Source organism: Micropterus dolomieu, linkage group LG08 (genome assembly GCF_021292245.1).
Source record: "Micropterus dolomieu isolate WLL.071019.BEF.003 ecotype Adirondacks linkage group LG08, ASM2129224v1, whole genome shotgun sequence".
Lineage (NCBI taxonomy): Eukaryota > Metazoa > Chordata > Actinopteri > Centrarchiformes > Centrarchidae > Micropterus > Micropterus dolomieu.
Window position 1 is genome coordinate 13,976,530 of NC_060157.1, and position 19,977 is coordinate 13,996,506.

The 19,977-nt window shown below is 43.5% G+C and overlaps 3 protein-coding genes across 4 annotated transcripts in view; all 3 read right to left on the minus strand.

The window, feature by feature from the left end:
• Nucleotides 1–758, minus strand: part of LOC123975558 (metabotropic glutamate receptor 7-like) — a 100,950-nt gene extending 100,192 nt beyond the window's left edge. The window contains exon 1 of the mRNA XM_046057129.1: nucleotides 641–758. The gene's annotated coding sequence lies outside the window, so the exon portion shown is untranslated. The remainder of the gene's footprint in view (nucleotides 1–640) is intronic.
• A 1,651-nt stretch (nucleotides 759–2,409) lies between these two features.
• On the minus strand, nucleotides 2,410–16,020 carry tasorb (transcription activation suppressor b). Of its 2 annotated transcripts, none has more exons than XM_046056367.1 (23): nucleotides 15,608–16,020; nucleotides 14,051–14,196; nucleotides 13,645–13,737; nucleotides 13,489–13,561; nucleotides 13,177–13,268; nucleotides 12,958–13,092; nucleotides 12,711–12,835; nucleotides 12,557–12,588; nucleotides 12,165–12,270; nucleotides 11,806–11,909; nucleotides 11,413–11,522; nucleotides 11,017–11,089; nucleotides 10,832–10,906; nucleotides 8,913–9,743; nucleotides 8,290–8,594; nucleotides 7,172–7,274; nucleotides 6,217–7,067; nucleotides 5,600–5,722; nucleotides 5,192–5,351; nucleotides 4,990–5,098; nucleotides 4,712–4,890; nucleotides 4,383–4,517; nucleotides 2,410–4,173 (listed from the first exon to the last, which is right to left on the minus strand). In XM_046056367.1, exons 1-23 carry the CDS (start codon nucleotides 15,909–15,911, stop codon nucleotides 2,927–2,929), a joined length of 5,511 nt encoding a protein of 1,836 aa, XP_045912323.1. In that variant the 5' UTR covers nucleotides 15,912–16,020; the 3' UTR covers nucleotides 2,410–2,926. The 2 variants fall into 2 exon arrangements, with proteins under 2 accessions (XP_045912323.1, XP_045912322.1); XM_046056366.1 differs by having other exon boundaries at nucleotides 2,410–4,176.
• Nucleotides 16,021–16,684: 664 nt separating this feature from the next.
• asb14b (ankyrin repeat and SOCS box containing 14b) lies at nucleotides 16,685–19,554 on the minus strand. The gene is made up of 9 exons (XM_046057101.1): nucleotides 19,430–19,554; nucleotides 19,294–19,346; nucleotides 19,067–19,198; nucleotides 18,819–18,977; nucleotides 18,475–18,720; nucleotides 18,114–18,282; nucleotides 17,478–18,012; nucleotides 17,191–17,344; nucleotides 16,685–17,091 (listed from the first exon to the last, which is right to left on the minus strand). The coding sequence occupies exons 1-9, from the start codon at nucleotides 19,552–19,554 to the stop codon at nucleotides 16,916–16,918; spliced, it is 1,749 nt and encodes a 582-aa protein (XP_045913057.1). The 3' UTR covers nucleotides 16,685–16,915.
• Nucleotides 19,555–19,977: the final 423 nt, after the last annotated feature.

Consider the following 19,977-nt stretch of genomic DNA (forward strand, 5'->3'; position numbering starts at 1 on the left):
GTACCTCTTTGTGCCTTTAGCTGTTATTTAAATTAAATCATCAGGGGGAATGTCTCTGGTGGAACTGCTAGCTACTCATAGACATTTGAAACATGATAATGATCAGACATTGCTTTTCTTAAAGGGTTGCAAGCCAAGAACAAGTATATTTTATAAGCTCGTCGTGTTGTTTAATGTAATATCTTAATCTGAAAGGTAATTAGTATCTACAGCTGTAAAATAAATGTAGTGAAATGAAAATATAATATGCCTCTGCGAAGTAGTGTAAGTACAATAAGGGAATTGCCTGAAAATTGGAGTCAGTGTGCTTAGTTAGCTACTTCCCACCAGTGCTAATAGTGATAAGCCCAAGAAATATGATTGGGCAATGCAGGTTTAATGGCCAACAACTTAAATGTTTTGGTTCACTGTTCTCATCAGCCTCTAGCCCAGTCACCTGTTTTCAGCAACAACAAAAAGATCTGATAAATCAGCTGCATGCTAGCTACCTGCCCAGAACCAGATAGGAAGACTAGCTTGAGATGTCTGGTGAGTGAACATAGTGGAGTATTTAGCGTTAGCGGCTAAAGAGCCTGATATTTTACTCAGGAGTTGGTGGAGAACAACCGAGAGCTAAAGTCAGAGTGAACATTGGACTTACATTCATCAGGTGGTGAAAAATAAAAAGGTATCTACTGGATGTCTGAACAACAGGCAACTGTATGCTAACAGGTTAGCCATATCAACTTTAAAGGTGACGTTAATTTTTTAGATAGCTTTTTTTCAGCTGACCCCAAGTGGCCAAAAAAATCAGCAAGTACAGGTATATTTAAGGAACGATTGTACTTTCCTGGCATTTATTAGACAGAGGCAATGTTATGTAGTCCTTGATTACATTTCTAAAAAATATACAAAGAATATACACAACCCACACTGATTTGATTTATGAAAATTTCTTTCTTATATTCATTATGGCTTTACTTTTGTCTGAATATCAGTATGTTGTATATTCAGCTTATTATTTGTCATTGCATTATATTTACTTCTCTTCAAATATCTATAGAGTTCAGTCAGTTATGCACCCCAAAACTCAGGGCAGTGGCTTACAACTGTATTTGTGCAGGATATTCTAGGTATTTGTGACTGGAGTGCATTGAGTAGGGTGGTGTGAATAAAAAAAATACTTTTGGTCAGTGTTTGTGTGATGGGTCTTAGCTGCAATTGATTTGATGGGGAAACAATGTTCTTACAGTTTTCAAAGTTACCATGGCATATCTATTGCGCAACTGGAATGGGACTCTGGAGATAGTGTTAACCTATTTCCACATTAAAAGGAAATGGCGTCCTCTGGTGTTCAACCTCCACCAGATCCGCCACTGAGTTAATGAAACAGCACAATAGACCCACACAGAGAGGACATCAACCCTCCTAATGATCCTTTCAGTGGGGGTAGAGTTCAGCATGAAGTCTCAAAAGGATTTTAAGTGCTGCATTTCCTCCAAACAGCTCACTCCGCACACAGCTTACCCTGCTGGAGAAAATAGATTTAAATGATTTGTACTGCACTGCCCTGTGCCTTCATGAGATGGTCAGCAACAAAATGTTAGTATTTGAAGGCTTGTATATACATTGTATTATAATACAGTGCTACAAAAAATAAAAATAAAGGAACACACACAGTATAACATCATGTTAATACACTTTGGGGAAATCAATCTGTCCAGTTAGGAAGCATAAGCGATCGTGAATCAGTGTCACTTGTTTTGGTGCAGATGAAAGTGACAACCTGTGCACTGGGGAGGCAACAGTAAGACAACCCCCAAGGGTTGTAGGTGGTGACCACAGACAATTGCTCTCTCCTTATCTCGTCTGACTGATTGTTCTCTAGTTGTGTGTTTTGCCAGTGTCCTTGTCACTACTGGTAGCACGAGAAGGTACCTGCAGCCCATTCAGGTTGCACATGTCCAGAATGGCACATCCATATATGCCGTCTCAGCCTCAAGACTATGGAGTAGATACCAGGAGACCTACAAAATGACCTCCAGCGAGTTACTGGTGTGAATGTTCAGTGTTATTTCAAATCCAGCCCTCCGTCAGTTGATGTTTGTTTCCATTAAACGTTATTACATCATTGTTTTCAATGAACAATGTACAGATAAGATTTTGAACTTTTAACTATTTCGTTCATTGAGGCCTGATATGTAATTTTTTTGAGCAGTGTAGTCAAGGTTTATTTTTTATGAGCATCAGTATTCCTTAAATGTGTTACAGAAACCAGACCTGCTGATTCATGAGTATATCAATTCTATCATTTTACTTGTTTACTTTATCCACTGCTATCCAAGGTTAAATTATCAATCTTTATACTGTACCTGTTTATACTAATTGTAAGTTGCTGAAGTAAATATGGATTATCAGTACAACGACAGCTGTGATTTATATTTTTAATAGTTTGCTTGACACGGTCATCAAACTGGTCACACAAACAAGATTTGAAATGTTTTATTTTAATAGAATTTAGGACAACCAAATATGTAAAATAAAAAAAGAAAACCAACAGCAAAAGTGAATTTCATTCACTGTTTTTTTTTTTCCTTAAAAAAATATCAGCCTTTCCCCCTTGTTCACAAACCGTTTCAAAACTGGGACAAACAGAAATTACATGATAAATTCCAAGAAGCTGGAAGGCCATTAACATTTGTTGGCAAATATAAATATAGTGGTTTGAACAGGGTCTCAAATAGCTCACATGGAAAGAGTGTACATACAGTTTACACGACAGTAGGACACTTGGCACTGCCTGTATCAATTTTTATTAATGTAAAAAACCAGGATCCTTATTTACTGATTTAAATCAATGTGTTTATGACAAGGAAATATATACATTCAGCCAGCTCTAGTATCTGGAGTACGGTGCTTGTGTTGCCCCTTCGTTCATGTTGATTGTCTATTCAGGCGCGTAACTGTGAGTGTATGTGTAGTCCGAGTAGTAATCCTGTGTCCCACCCCTGCCTGCTGGGTAACCCCAAGAGCACGGTCCACCTGCAGCCCCACCCCCCCGATCATGTCCTCGACCTGGTCGAGGCCAAAGTCCTACTGGTGGGACTCCTCTCCCTCGATAGCTCCCTAAAGAACCAGGACCCATACCACCCCGCATAGGCCCATGATCCATCTGTCCAGGGATGCCACCTATACTACCATACCCCACACCACACATTGGATGTGGAGGCAGTGTAGGTCTGACTACTGAGCCCCCCCTGGTGGCCGCTGGTGGAATACCCACAGAAGCTCCGAGGTTGTCAGCGCAATTCACCTGAGTCCTGCCCCCCTGACTACCAGGGGTGCTGCCGCCAAGGGTTTCACCAGTTTTTGGGAGCCCACTGGGGTCCACCGGGCCAGATGTGACCACACTCTGGCTGCTAGCAGTCTCACAAGTGCTGGTCCCTGCTGTCCCCCATACACCCTCCCCAGGTCCACAGAGTGTCCTGTTTTGTTGCGAAAGGGTCCCGCTTGCATTTATTGGAATACCAGCCATATACCCTGGCTGGGCTGAGTCACAAGGGTCTGTGTAGGGGAGGGAGGTAGTGAGTGGAGAGTTCCCAGCAGCCCCAGCTCCTCCAGTGTCTGAGCCATATGTGTGGCCCAGCATCATGAGATGAGGTGGAGGGGGAGGTTTGACCTCCAAGGGGAGGGAAGCCAGGTTGGCTAGAGGTCCTGCTGTGGCCATGACAGGTGGGGTCGGGACTGTAACAGAGGCTGAGGGGCGGTATTCTTGTTCCTGGGTGCTGCTGCAGGGCGAGGCAGGATAGGCCGGGGAGGCCGCATAGCTAGAAGAGCCAGTGTAGGATGACCACGAGGCTGAAGGACACAGGAAGCTCTGGTGGGGATTCACAGGAAAACCTCCTGGCGACAAGCTGCCAATGTCTGAAAGGCCTACACCAATCTGGTTGGTGGCTTTGAACTGAGAGATTGCTGTTTTGAGAGCGCTATAGTCAGACAGCGTTGGAGTTCTCTCGGGGGTGACCTGCTGGTCTGGGAGCGGAGGACGAAACTCCTCCGCCTCTGGTGGAGGTGGCTGTGGAGGCTTCCCCTTCTCAACTTCCTGGTTCTGCTCTGAAGGATCCGATATGGTGGGTGGCTCACCATCATCAGAGTCTAATGACATGTCCTCCTCTTCCACACACTCATCATTCACTACTGGGAGAGCAGCAGGGAGAGAGAAACAGAAAAGTGGAGAGGAAGATATTATCAAAAAAATGTGTGACAGACGCATTAATAACATCAAACAGACATTTTTAACTGCCAAAATGACTTTAGAAGAAAAGGTAATTTAGCAAAGCAATTACACTAATGCAAAATCACATGAAATTTTGGTCTTTAGCCCTGCTGTTGACGTTACCCACCAGTAGAGGGCGGTGTTGGAAGCTCATTCTGATTAATGGAGCCAATCAGACTGGGAAAACCGCTCATAACGTCATCAATGCTCCCTATCACTATTCCATTTCTGGAGTACTGTAGGAACATCTCAAATGGCCTTTCTGCAAAAAACACATCACAACAAGCAAAATTCAGTGAACATTTGAAATGGTAGCAAATAATAAATACTCTCATTTAATTAACTAGAAAGCAGAAAGGAAGGTCACACCAAAGCCTCAACACTGACACATAACGTAGTAGTTATTTTGCTCGTGTCCGAAGACTGGTGAAAAGATAGCGATGAGGATGAAGATACCTGTGAGGAAGATAAGGTGCCGCTGCTGCGTGTGCTGAGCTTGGAGTTTGATCAGGCAGTCCAGATCTGGAGCCTGACGCGACTGTGTGTCACATTCGTGGTATGGGAGGAACTCCACCAGGTGCTTCTTCTGATAGGCTGTAAGGAGGTTCAGCAGCCCCATGGCATTGGTGTTTAACCTTTAAGAGAACAGCAAAAGTAGACCATTCTTGCTAAAGACGCTGAAGATCATTTGGACTTGGATACTATTTTGGGTAAGCTCCTACTGAGATACTGACCTCCCCAGTTCTTTAAGCTTCTTTTGGGACTTGCAGTGCACCTTCCACTGCCAGGGGTGTTCAGGTGTGCTCTGCTCCTCCAAAAACTTCAGCAGCCCCTGCAAACGTTCTGGACAAAGCAAGCGACACAAGCTCTGAAGTTATCGTTCACCTGATATTTCCATGTACTCGCACAGCTCCCACACAGAACGCTGAAACTTACCCTGTGTTATAAGGTCAGGATTGAGGACAAACTCATCAGACACCATGAAGCCTCCAGACACAAACAGCTCATTATAAGTGTGGTTCTTGACGTCGTCCAGAGTGTCCACTCCAGCGAAGCTCACCGAAGGCAACTTCTTCAAAGACATCAGAGCAGGGATCTGCAGTGTGAAAAGATGAGATTTTTACAAATGGAGATCTTCTATTGCTTTTTGTATTAAGTCATATAAAAAAAAAGTATCATGTTTTCATGTAAGAAGTATATCTTGATGCAACGTGCAAATGTCATACAGATTATAAACAAAACTTTGCAGCAGGTGAAAAAATTCAATTAATGTGCCTTTATTTCTGTTTGATCATTATCAGCTGGTACGGAGGTGAAGAGCGTGACAGGAAGGGGAGATCGTACCTTGTGCACGTGTGCGGCGATGTCCTCGTTCTGAATGATGATGAGGAGCTTATCTAAACTGCCGCTGTTTTCTAGAAAGGTCTGCGGGCTGCACTCACTGTTGCCAAGACTTTTCAAGTACTCCTTTGTGACAGACAGGAGAGACGTAATTGTTAGAGGCAGACAGATGAGCGTGTCATTCTCTCTTGCGTGTCAGACATGGAACACACAGTGACAAAGAGGACCCTGTTCATATTCCTACTGTAGAGCTGTTTCCACATGTGTATGCATGCGCAATTTACTACTACAGAAAGCTCTGTGGCCCCAATAAAAAAAAAAAGTGATTACGTCTACACATGAAGAATATGAAAGAAAATGTATGTGCAAATATGTAAAATCAGAAGTAATAATAACACTTTGAAGCAGCCGACATGATTTAACTTAAAATTATTACAGTGATTATGATAAAAAATTAAGTTTAGGTGGTTTATCAAATAAAACTACAACTTCCAGCTTCTCAAATGTGAGGATTTTGTATTCAGTTGAAGATGTCATCAAGGCTTCTGGGAACTTGGGAAAGGCCCTTTTCACAATATTTATTGACTACTCTACTTTCACATTGGAACCTTGAATTGTACCTTGATCTCCTTGCAGACAGTGCTCTCCTCCCCCTCATCCCCGGAGTAGATGTAGAATTTGACTGTATTCTTTGTGACGTCCTTAAAGATCTCCACCAGGCTGCTGAATACCTCCGGCTTTAGCTGACCAATGAGGCTGCCGGCCAGTAGGCCGGACCCGCTCCCTGAAGCAGGGCCCGGGTTTTGAGAGTTGAGCTCTGGAGAGTCTGGTGTGACTTGAGAGGGAGAATACACATCTCTCGCCAACTCTGCTGACGAGGCTTCTGTTTTAGCCTTAGAGGACAACATCCCTTTGATGGTGACCATTTTACCACTCTGAGAGGAGGCGGTGTTCTTCGACAGCGGGGGCTCTGCTTTAGTTTTGGGAGTCTGCACGGGGGTGGGGGGTGGTGTTGTAAGATTAGATGTTGTCACTGGGGGAGGTGGAGAAGAGACCTTAGAGGGAGTAGGTGGGGCTGGGATCAACTTGTCCATCTTCTCACACAGTGCTTTGACGTGCCCTTGAATGGGAACAGGGGAGACGTATGGTACAACAAAGTCTGAGAAGCAGCTGTTGGGCATCCAGCAGTGGCGTGGAAGCAATCGCGGGGGTAGCTGCGAAGTGTAGCAGATGTGATGCGCCTGCATGATGTTTTTAATGTCAGAGGTTAGACTGTGAATTTCCTGGTTGAGTATAGTGTCCATGCTGATGGAGGGCCTGAAGGGAACTTCCTCTGTGGCTGGTAACGTGGATGGTGCAGCCGCCTTTTTCATTTCACTTTTCACTTCACACGTCTTCGGCTCTGGATGGCTGTCAGCCACAGTCACAGCCTCTGGCTCGGGCTCTGGCTTAGGAAAAGGCTGTGCTTTGTCTGGAAGAAAGCAGACAGGAAACTTACAACTGTGACAGCCTTGTGAACCAGATCTATATATGCATACATGGAGGGGTCTGTCTGTACTGACTGCTTTTAGGTACCTTCATTGGCAGGATTAACCCAGGTTGGGTTGCCTAAGGGGTGAGCTTGCTCTGGTGGGGACTCTGCGCCAAGTGGACTACCAGGGCTACAGTCCATGTCCTCCTAAACGAAGAAAACACCAGTAGTTATTTTAAAGTCTGTGAACACATTGAATGCATGGTGAAATATTCCAAAAAAAACAACCCTAGAATAAGGCCTGTCACAATAATTACATTATCGACTTCTCATACGATATATGGACATGACCTCAATCATTTTTGCTGACCTTGATATTTCCCATTGTGTTTACATGCATGTTTGTTTACATAAGAATGGTTGCAACATTTTAGCCAGTCATGCTGCTTCTGTCTGCGCTCTGTGTCGGAGGCGGGTCTCAGGCAGCTCCTCCACACACAGTGTAGAGTGAAGACAAGGTGTTACATGAGCCTCTTAGGTGTGAGGACTGTATAAGTCCAGCCAGAAAGTTTCTAACGGCTAGACACTGGGCACGGCTGCGTCGCGTTCTGACAGCAGCTGGAGCTGATCGCGGCCATTCTAGACAATGCTTGTGATGCCACACGTTTCAGACGCATCCCTCTCCTCACCGCGGAGAATATGCATCAAGTCTAGTTTTGACGGAAGATACGTCAAGCAGCACAGAGCAGATAAATCGGGCAGGAAGTCAGACACAGAAAAGGAAGAGAAATTCCAGTCAGGATTCAAAATAAAACATTCTGTGCAGACTCCCGATCATAAATCAACATTAAACAAAATAGACAAATTAAGAACAAGTCAACAACGTTGGGCAGGCAACACTCTCCGCTCCTGAAACAACTCTGTTTTGGTTGTGTGGTTTTAATTTATTTATGTTTTATTTTTTAGGATATTTAACATTTTTTAACATTTCAATTCTAATATCTGAATATTCTTAAAAATAAAAAAAATCAGTTGCTCTTTGAAAGGGTGTCTTTTATGCTATTATATTGCTATCATATATTATCAAGTAGCGTAAAACGGTATAAAAAAAGACAAGAATATCGTTTATTGCAATTATTATTATTATTATTATTAATTAATATCGCCCAACAACCATAGTTATTGTGACAGGACTACCTAGAACCAGCTGTTTATATCTCACCTCTGTGTAGTTTGTTTGCGATGGTGGCTCATTTTGTTTCTTTCGATCTGGGTCTGGGACGACAGGGTCCACCCTTCCTGATCCCGTTGATGGCTCGCCGTGGTTTGACTGCACAGCCGCTGAACTGTGAGCCACAGCTTTGTTGAGAGTAGCCAGGAGGATCTTGAGAAGGCGCTGGGTCTCACTGACTTCTGAGGTGTTGCCGTGAGCCCTCAGGTCAGTGTCATAGATGCCCATGCTTTCCATCACCGCTGTCAGGTTGTCGCTCTGTCCCACCTCATCTCCGACCTCATCTGCTTGGGCTCCTAATAAGAGAGACACAATTAATTGGGGGCATATGCTAAATTTGGTGTATTAATGTACTAAAATACCCCGAGCTCTTTAATAACTGAAGCTTGTGTAGTATGTGTAGTACACAGGGAACGTGAACTTTTACAAGCGAAAATATTATTTATAGGTAGAGAATGAAACACTACCTTAATTTCGCTAGAAAAACCTAACTCGCACCATTAGTGGTAGGAATTGTCGTACTGACACACATGAAAATGAACAGCTATCTGGATTAGCCACAAAAATGACACCATTTATATGAAATCTACATAAGCAGCTGCAGCCCTCCTCACCTCTACTTGGTTCCCCGTTGCTCAGCGGATCTGTGCGTTGGTGTTTGCTCATGCCGCCCCTCTCATCTCCCTCAAACTTCCTTTTCAGATTGTTGGTGTCCCAGGCCCCGTCCTCTCCCCTTTCCTTCCCAGGTTCCTTCACTATCGTTTTCTTATGGAGATGGATCAGCTTCAGCAACTGTTTCAGCTTGTCTTTCTCATACTCATTCTGGGACAGCCGCGACCTCTGAGCGGGCTGAGGTTGGGACTCGATGTGGGACTTGTTCTGCGACTGGGCCCCGTTAGAATGGGCCGACCCTGGCCTCCGTCTGCTGCTGCTGTCTGGGGTTGGCTTCTCCTGCGCTGGCCTCTCTGGAGGTGGCCTCTCCTGGGGCTGCCTTTCTGGGGGTCTCTCCGCCCTGTCCGAGCCGCCCCAGTCAGAAACAGGGCTGTATTCCACTGGGGCCGGAGCAGGTGTGGGTATGGGGTTTCGTATTCTTTCAATGATGTCCTTCACCTTGTTCAGAGGTAAAATGTAGTTGGCAGGGTTGTGGACGTAAGAGCGCAGCATAGAATCCATGTTAAATTTGGGTCGGGGCACAGGGAGGGGGTTGGTCCTATCGTCCACGTTATATTTGTAGCTGGGCAGAATAAAGGGTCGCACCGTGCCTGAATCCATACGAGTAAGGTATTCAGTGGCCTGACGCTCCACCCCAGAGCTCAGGTCCTTGCCTGGGTTGAGGCGCAACTTGAACAGGGCGTAGTGCAGAGCAGGGACAATAGGCTCCATGGAGGACATGATGGCAGGCTGGGGCTCCACCGTCAGCGGCTCTGGCTCGAACAGTCTGGATGCTATGATGGAGGACACATGTCAGTGTCATATAAAAGATACCTATCTGCACTATTATGCAGTTATAACATGGAAGCCTCTCCACTATTGTTTAGGGCTGAAACAGTTCATTGATTAAATCAATTACTAAAATGCATCGACGCAAATTCTTTGCATTGAGGCTTTGTTTAATCCAGAATCAGAATCAGTTTTATTGCCAGGTACGTGCACACATACGAGGAATTTGACTCAGGATTGTACATTGCTCACAATGTGCTTACTTATACAATAATAAAATAATAATAAAATCAGACACAAACTACAGAGTAGACAACACTAATATACACACTATGAACAAAACAATATAGACATCTACATATAATCCATATAACTATATAGCACACTGTTTCACAAGGACATTTATTACTGTCGCACATCGTGCTTACGCTGTGTGAACACGACGTGATTGGGATGGCGCTGTTTGCAAAGTGGAGGAAGAGAGAGAAAATAGCGAGGGACGAAGAAGAACGTGTCCAAAGTATGGGATTATTTCAAGCTAAAAGAAAACAACAACTCTGTAATGTTACAGTCCGTCCACTGTAAAACGAAACTTATGTCGTCTCAGCAACAGCACGCCAGCACCTGATCAGAAAGCACCCGGTGTTCTGCCAGCAGACCACAGACAAGTTAACAGTTACAGCAACTTTAGCATTTAACTGAAATCATGATTAAGCAGTTGTCTGGTTGTGGGTCTGTTGATGTTGTTGGTCTGATGTTTACTGTATGACACATTATGAATTTCCGAAAGGACGAATAAATATCTATCATCTATCAAAGTAAACAGCCGTTCCTGTTACTGTGGGGGGTGGGGCGTCGCAGCCAAGCAAAAGCACTTCTTAAACGACGCATCGAATCCTTGAAATAATCTATAGAAGCTTAGAGTACTAAAATCATCGTTAGCTGCGGCCCTACTATTTTGTAAGTAAAAAAAAAAAAAAGGACGAGCGTTCAGTAGGTAGGTCCAAACATCCTGTCTGCTAATAAAACCTTGATGCTGCCACTTGGAGCTAGGTTGAAAAAAAGGAATGGCTAGATAGTGAATAATACTTACAATACTTGACAACCATCCTTGACTCCTGAAAGATGAATAATGCCTGCAGATTCTTCTCCGCTCGCCCCCGCCGCTCTAGAAAACAAACCGCAACATTAGAGCTGAACCCTCTTTGAAGGAAACAAGTAGGTGGTTCAACTGACACAACAGAGGATTATGAGAGGAGAGTAAAAGCTTTTTGGCACCTTTGGACTCAACCATCTGAGCTGAGGACAGCAGGAAGAGAAAGCCCCTGTCGAACAAGGACTTCACCAGCACCTGAATAAGGAAACAAACAAGTCTGTTGCTGGACAGGTTTGCTTATCCTTATGTGACAGTTTGGCAGATGTTTCCCTACACAATTTTCTTGTTAAGGAAGAAAAATTAATGGACCTAAATCTACCTTACTGACATAAAACGGTAATGCATAAAAGCAGTTTGTGTATCAAACTTTTATTCTCGTCCCTCTTTGTATGCTTTCTCTGTACTGAACAGCCTGAATCTAAATGTATTTGCTGTGTTTCAGTGATTCACTGAGTCTGGGGATTTTGGGGATTTTAAAGTATGAGAACCTGGTAGGTAACAGCTACCGGGTGACTCACCATCCTGTCCCTCTCCAGTTTGTTGACCAGCCCTGCCAAGCTGCCGCTGGTTGGTTTGCCTTTTCCATCCACCACCTCAAACAGGCTGCAGGACATCCCACACTTCGTCACTGCAGGCAAACAAATGCAAGGTGGAATGCAAAGCAGAGCCACAACTCATCTGTGCAGTAGTTTTCTTTCTGTATACTCAGTTTTATCTGAAATATTGTACATTTTTCAATTGATTCAACTTCAATGGATCTAATAAAGTAGCAGTTTCTGTAACACACAATGCAGTTTGTGCATTTAGAATAGCTTTAAAAATCTGATTTCAAGTAATGCATAACTGCCTACATCTCATGGGCATTTTCTTTTTTAAATTATGAGATATACACATGTAGGATCTGGACTGACCTTCCCGTGATGCGCTGTAGGTGTCCCAAGAAAAGAGCACAGAGGGAATCTTTCGCTTCACCTGCTCCAGCTGCATGCCCCGACTCACCTCCAGCTTCTCAGGTCTTGGGGGGGGGGGAATCAAAGAGCACATCATAAAAAATTTCAGAAGAAAATAAAAAAGAATACTGTCTGTATATTGCACAGGTGTATTCTGACTTGCTCTTCTCACCTACAAGATTTTTGCAGTCTCAAAGTGCACAACATAAAATATTTAGTGCCAAAAGGTGTCTAATGATTAACAGAGGAAATTCTCGTCACACTGCAGGTGTTTTCTAGAGATACAAATAATTATATGAGAGAATAAAGGTTTTACTCACAGTTTGAAAGGAAGGTAGGGGCGTGAGGAGGATCTTAAACAGACTGGGAATAACTCCTTGCCCTTGTTCACTAGTGGCCCGCTCCACACCGTGTAGCAGCTCTTCCCTGCAACAGCATCAACAGCACAGGTCAAAGGTCAAGAAAGAAATAAAGAAAGCAACTACTAGTTTGTCACTGAAAGGCTCAGTTTTTGACACGTAATCATCATCTTTACAAATCTTTGCACTTGTTGTTAAAACTACAATTTTGGGGTTGCAGTAATTAAAATGCACTCTTCTGTAACAGACTAAGCCACTAAGTGTGGAAATGTAAATTTGACACTAATTTGAAGGCAACACTATTTTTTTTCACTACATATTTGTCAAATATATAAGATTAAAAAATGTTTCACCTCTACTTCCTTCCGAGGGAATAGTGTTAAACCTGTAAAGGAGAGAAACCGAAAGCTTGTTTACAAAACACAGAACACCGCGCAGTCCTGCCAACCTCCCCAACCGACTGAAATTACTCGCTCACGTTTCACCATTTCCTCCAGGAATACGTACCTGTGTGCAGTCATAGGAGTTGCGGCAGCCTCCTTGCCTTTGTACTGAAAGGAAACCACAGCATAGGGGCACACGTGCCTGGGCCGTGCCTTGATCTCATCAAAAGCAAACTCGAAAAAGTATTGCTAAAAGATACAAGACAGACACATTATAAACATACAAATCCTGTCCAAGATATAATTGAACATAAAACATTACTTTGATAACACAATACATACAATAAGAGAATAAAAAAGCTCATGCTTACCTGTGTGAGCTCAAAAGCCCTGTAAGACAGCAAAGACGTAACCCGATTGGCACTTTTGGACAAGTGACAGTCAAACTTGGGCGTAGGTTCTATAGCATTCTTAGGTATGTTCTCGTGGATGTGCTTTATTCGGCCCTGGGGAACAAAACATACTGGTGAGCTTTAAGTCCCACAAGAATTGGGACTCATCACAAAATGACAACAGAATGGTAGTCATACCCTCATAACTTTAAAAACGATCATGTCTCCGATCGAGCCCACTTCAAAGGGATTGATTTGTAACAAATCAGAATATTTGGAGAGATAAACACCTACAATGACAAAACATACACCAACAAAATGCATTTATTTACACTCCAAAAATCAAACCATGAGATATGACATTATGTCATATATTGTTGCATATATCAGAGCCGTTCCCCACAGCCCTTATTAGCGGAAACTTTTATCAGGGGCAGTAATCCCAACACCATCATTCCATCTGACAGTAGTCTCTTAAAGTCAACAACAACATGCAAGAGACCAACTTACCGTGTGATGGATTTCCTAGTGTCGTTATCCTCGAGTGTCCAACCGACAGACCCTTCTCGCAGTACCACTGGAGCTAGACATATAAGAGCATATAAAGCTCAGAACCATGACAAAATAAATAAACAAAAAAACATCAGGCTTTGTGACAATCAATACCTTGGATTTGTCTGGATAAAGGAAGCAGTACGACTCAGTCATTTCTTGTTCAGTCCGCCCCTCCTGCTTCATCTCTCTCCGCTTCTCGATGAACTGCCGCACAAAGGGAGTGGGTAGCAAATGAGTTACAGGTGAACCTCACAAACACTGACATACATGGCCCTGGTAGAATGTGTAACCTGGAAGATCGCATGCTGAAAACATTATTACAGCCTGTCTTCACTGTCGCACAAGCTACAACAATTATAGCACTGCCGCATTGTTTTAACTTTTAAGACTGCTAATTATTTCAATGGCATGATTTTGTCAAATTTGGTTTCAACCTGCAAAAAGGTTCCATTAATGAAAAGGAAGCAAATGAAGTGCTCATGGTGACGTTGTGGTGTGCAGAAAGTCAATGACCAACCTCCTTCTCCAGCAGCTCATTTTGAATGAGCCTGGCCTTGCAGTACGAGAAGGTTCCTCGTGATGATGAGTCTAGGTAAAACGAGGAGATGATCTTTACAAGGTCGTCAAACTCCCGGCTGTCAGGGGGCAGAAACTGGTACAAGCCTGCACACACAGAAGTCAATCAGTGGATTAGTGTATTTGCATATGTAGCATAGACCTGTGTGCATGTGCAGAGGAGGGAGTTAGTGCGAAAAAGTAATATACTATCAAAACTTTAAGCCAAACGGCAGGAGACAGCAAAATCATCAAACTGACTACTGGTTGCATCCTATGCTTAACTTATTTCTCACGTTTAACTGTCAGCTAATCAGAACAGGTTACTGATACGTGATATTGGGAGTTATTAAGATTGGACAAACACTGTTCAACAACAGTAACTAGGAACCTCCTACATCAACAAACTGTACAAGTGACCAAGCCTTGCATCTGTCTGTATTTATATATAGTTTATGTCAATCCAAACACATGCCAAGAAGTGAAACCACCACTCTCTGACCACACAGGCAACCTGGATGGAGTGTCATCGGCCTCAAGCTCTGGGGTAACAAGTAGTAAACATTCCTCATGTAGGGCAAAGGAATGAAGGCTGGAGACAGGCCATTGGAGTGTGCACACAGCCAAGTCTGTCTCACAGTTGTTGTGCTTCCAACTTGGGCAATGAGATGTTTTATACATTAAATAAGCAAACTCCTGAGGGAAAAAATTCTGCAGCACGACTGCTTGGAAGTGGCTCAAAATGTCCAGGAACTTCAGCTCAACTTTGCATATAAACAAATAACTGATGTATCACAGCAAGGCTTGTAACAACCACTATCCATCTGTCACTTTGCTATGGGTACTTCAGTCTTGTTAAAATATGATGGGGAGTATTGTACTCTGAAGAGTATTGAGGTGAGGTGTAAAAGGGATGCTCTGAAATACCAGTGACATCAGGCTGGGATAAGGGGTGAGCAGCCCTGCTTAGATTTCATTGAAAGTGTCATGGCACTGCGAATACAGTGGAAATATACGGGTGGGGTGCATGAATCCATGCCCTTCACTGAGGTCAATGAGACTCCCACATGTTGTCAGGTGATGGCTGCAACACACTCATGCAACCAGCAGCATCGTTCAATCAGACTATGGTCACATGAAAAGGTGGAGAAACCAAACAAGCTGGGCTTTCAAATGGGCAGTCCTCAAGGTACAGCTTCAGGCGCCTGAACAGGAACGTAGCGTTAGCTGGCTGCTGCTGCTCACTGGCAACTTGGATAAACAGATACCTGAGCCGGACAACGTTACCAAAGCTAACGTTATGTCCGCTAAAACAACTCGCGATACGTCTGTCAAGACTATCCATATGCTTACAAAGTATGACGTCGATCGATTAAATTTAAACCTAAAATGTCCGTGAACATGTTAAACTAACGAGAAGCAACCAGCCAGCTAGCTAGCAGGCTAGCAACATGCAGCAGCAGCAGAATTATGAAAGACAGGACAGGCTCTGTTCACAATTGCAGCGACATGGCACCACCTTTCCGCTCTTTTATCTTCCTCGGGATTTGAAAATTTCTCCGTGGCAGCTCTTCGCCCGATCTCTGGCCTGGCAAGGGAGAACTGCTAACACTCCGAGCGTCCGCCTGCACGCTCTTCCGCCGCTCAGGGGCTTCTTGTTCGGGCATTACACTGTCTCCACATCCAGGCTGATCGCCATTTTGGTTGGCTGTGGCCGAGGTGGCGGCTGAATTCTTCGCAGGTTCGCCACCCTCCGGCTGGAGATTGTCCGTCTCGGTGCATTCTGAGTCCCTTTTCCCCACCGCGTTGGGGTTCAGGGCCATTTTCGGACACCGTGCACGTAGTACGGGCAATGTAGCTCTAACGATTACGGCGCCGCTTCATACACACTCTCTCCTCCTCACCCAGCCTCCGCCATTGTGAAAATGACGTACACGTTCTTCTCCACCACTGCAAAACGCTGCCGTCACTATGTTTACATACGAGAAAATCCGCGCCACCCAGCGGCAAAGACACAAACTGCGATGTGGTGGGGATGTGTGAGTGATGGTGGTCAAAATAGTGCTCACATTCAACAATACACGATAAGAAAAACATGTAGAACGCCGCCAAATATGTAAAAGCCTGCTATGAAGCTATGAATGGACATAATTTACATTTTAACATCTTATTTATGTATCACTTTAAGTTTTTATAACACTTATATTCCCACACGATTCGAGCCACACACTGAGATGGCATGTAGATGACTACTGATATACACACTATTTTTATATACAGTCAATGATAAAACCTTATAGGTTGATGCAACGTACATAACAAGCACACTCCTGTAATACTCTAGGCTACCACCAGGAGATGACATATGGGCGGGGATTCTTGCATCTCACAAGAAAATAAAGAATTGTGCAATTTTAGATGTTTTGAAGATTACACTGTAAGAGTTTTTATTGCATACTGGTTTTATGCTTTCATCTCTCATTATGATAAAATTTTCTGTATTTACATTATACAATTGAGTACTCGAATGACAATAAGACTGAGTGTGAAATAATAATACAGTTGTTTTAATGTGAAGAGTTGCTATAACAAAGAGGAAATCTTTACATGAGGCATGTCATTGTAGCTATTAAAAGACAGAACTCAAAAGTTCATACAGCTTTGTACAAATACTATTGTAAGGCATTAAGTAGCCTACATAAAACATGTACTTGGAAAACTACACAATTTCCAAAGCACACAATATTAAGGCAAACAAATAATGGATACTGACTGTCTTTGTCCTTCTATCACAGTGGTATCTGTGACAACAATAAATGTGTTTTCACTATAGGTTAACCATGCTGCCCCTGCTGTAGACATCAAACTCCTTGTAGCGTAGGTAATCTTTCAGTAAGGGAGGAAGAGGAAGGAAGTTGATGAAAACTGGAGCTCTCAAACGCAGGCGACTGAGATGCTCCCTTAGCCGCAACCGACACAGGTGCTTCAGACTTCGTGCATTTCCTGTGTGAGTGAAAATAAAGTCAGTTAAGTCACATAAGTTCCTCAATACGCGTGCTGACAGTTGACAAATAAATAAAGCAGGATCATGGCAGTTCTTACTTTGAATGTGGCAGATCTCCTGCCACTGTTTCTGCTCAGTCAAGGTGTCCTTAAGTTTGGTACAGAAGGTAACGTGGTCGGTGTAGTCGAGCATGATACGCACCACCTGACCAGATAAGTGCTGAAGCCACGCCACTGTTATCACCTCACAGAACTGGAAAGAGACACAGACACATGGCAGTCAAAGCGAGACCCTGAAAGAAAGCGTTAGTCCACTGGTTCCCCTGTGGAATTCATTCGCATCATTTCTTTGCACCACTTTTTCTCTCAGACAAGCTTTGTCTCACCACCATGTCTTTGATGACCGAGGTCATCCAAGGAGCGTAGTCATGGGAACTGTCACCATAGGGACAGTCAAAGCAGCGCTTAACATCATATCCATGGTTAAGAATCATTCTAAGCATGACCTCGTCTTTCAAGGCGTACTGCAGTGCTGAGGGGAAGTGAGTGGTGTTGACACGGGAGTAGTAGTTTACATTTGCCCCAGACTTCAGCAATGTGTTGATCAGTTCATAGTTGCCCTGTCTAAGAGCCACCTGCAAACAGTTGACAGGATCCTGGTTCACCATTGCCCCAGCCTCTAACAGCAAGCGGGTGCACTGAAGATCATTGTTGGACACAGCAAAAAAGAGGGCAGACCTGCGCTCGTCATCATAGTTGCAGCGCACCCTTGGGTGCAGCATGAAGTTTGGATCATAGCCAGCTTTGAGCAGCATCTCCACACAACGGGCATGTCCCCCAGCAGCTGCAGAATGGAGAGGACTCATCCCGCTTTCCTTAACAGCATCCAGCTTAGTCACTTGGATGAGACGCTCCAATGCCCTTGTCAAAGAGACCTCATTTAAGAACATGACAGCAGTAATTCTGGCAAACTGTATTTGAAAAATGTGAACACTGGATATTGTAACATAGATAGTCCTTACAGTATGTGTCCATGGTAGGCCACACGGTGAATTGGCAGGTGCCCACTGTAAAGAGGTAGATTGGGATCAGCTCCATGGTCCAACAGCAAGGAGATTATGTCAGGATTTCCTGATGCTGCAGCATCAAACAAGATCGTGCCTGACTCCGATTCACACCACACATGGGCTCCTACAAAATGAATATAAATACTATAAGAATATACATTTAATAGGCCATTTCCAGACCTGGAAAACAGTATGGAACAATTTATCTATTACAAATTGTTAATTTATTTTTTTGCACCATAAATTGTCAGATCAACTCAACAAATGAAGTAATGGAAATCCATATAGGGAGGATAAGTCACCTCATCTCATATACCTTTCTCTAACAGGACCTCCATCACATTCAGATGCCCATTCTGTGCAGCCAGAGCCAGTGGAGTTTTCTTTTTGATGTCACATGCATTTGGGTTGGCACCAGACTCTAGGAGAAGATAGACAAAGTTCTCCAGGCCTAAAAAGGCACACTCATGTAGGGCTGTCCTGTCAAGTGGTCCTATTTGGTCAACTTTGGCATTGTAGCGAAGCAATAGTGTGGCCAAGTCATACTGGTCATTCAGAATAGCTAAGAAATTAGGAGAGAGAAGTCAATAATTAAAAATCTAGCAGATATCTGTAGGCGTTTGTAAAATGAAACGCATTTTGCAGTCAGATGTCAGATACCTGCCACTAATGGAGAATCCTGCTCATCATTCTGGAGATCCGGGCTACAGCCGTTCTGTAACAAGAATGTAGCGTTCTCTCTGACTCCATGAACCACGGCCAGAAACAGCGGCGTCTCACCCTTAAGAGTACGACAATGGGCTGCACCTGGGGGTGATGCTGGAACCCAAACACAAAACAATGAATCAATATTCCAGAATTTAAAAAGAGGCTGTACAGTCAAAAATTACAGTTATACTTTTATTAACCTGAGAAGATGATCTCTAGGATCCTTTTATTAACTTGCACTGCAGCCTCATGAAGTGGGATCCATCCTCGTTCATCAACTCTGGACAGGGTCTCTGGTTGCACTGCCATTCTGTTCAGTGCATCTTCATCACCTAAATATGAAGACATTATACCCTAACTTCTGGCAGGATTAATGATAATCTGGTCTGCACCGGCTTTGACAAATTAAAGAATGACATCACCATACCCTCCTTGATTGCTTTGAAAATCTCATCAGGGTCTTCACTTGGTTTCAGATCACTATTGAAAGAAAGTAAAAATACTCAAATGATCAACAAGAGACAGACAATGTACAGAAAGAGTCGTTTAACACAAAGCCCAACCTTGGATTCAATCCTTTGAGCTTTCTGTACTGAATCAGACTTTGTTCAATTATATATTTCGTTGACTCATCTTCATCCAAATCATCCTCCGATTGATAAAAGTCATCTTCTGTGTCTGGGTTCATCTGTTAGTCCAGAAAAGCTCAGTGCACAATGGGTTGCTCTGCAGAGACACAGCCATAAGGTACACAAGACCATAAATTCTGATACCCGCTTGCAGCCCTGAATACCAACAGGGAAAAGTGAACTACAGCCCTATGCAGCTACACACGGGACAGTCACCGTTATTCCTGCTTTTGAATTAGATGTCAAAATAAGTTTAGTGACACTAAAATACATTCAAGGTATTGAATCTAATTATTCCAATGACCAGTCCTATTTGTCTTAGTTTGTTTGCCCTACACAGCTTAACTTTACACTTCCCGTGAAGAATTTACAGTATTTCTCTCTCAGTGTGGTCAAAACAAGTGATTCCTACTGCGTAAATGATTTCTGTGAGCATTTCTTAAACTTAGACCACAACAAGACAGTATCGAAAGTGCTATTAA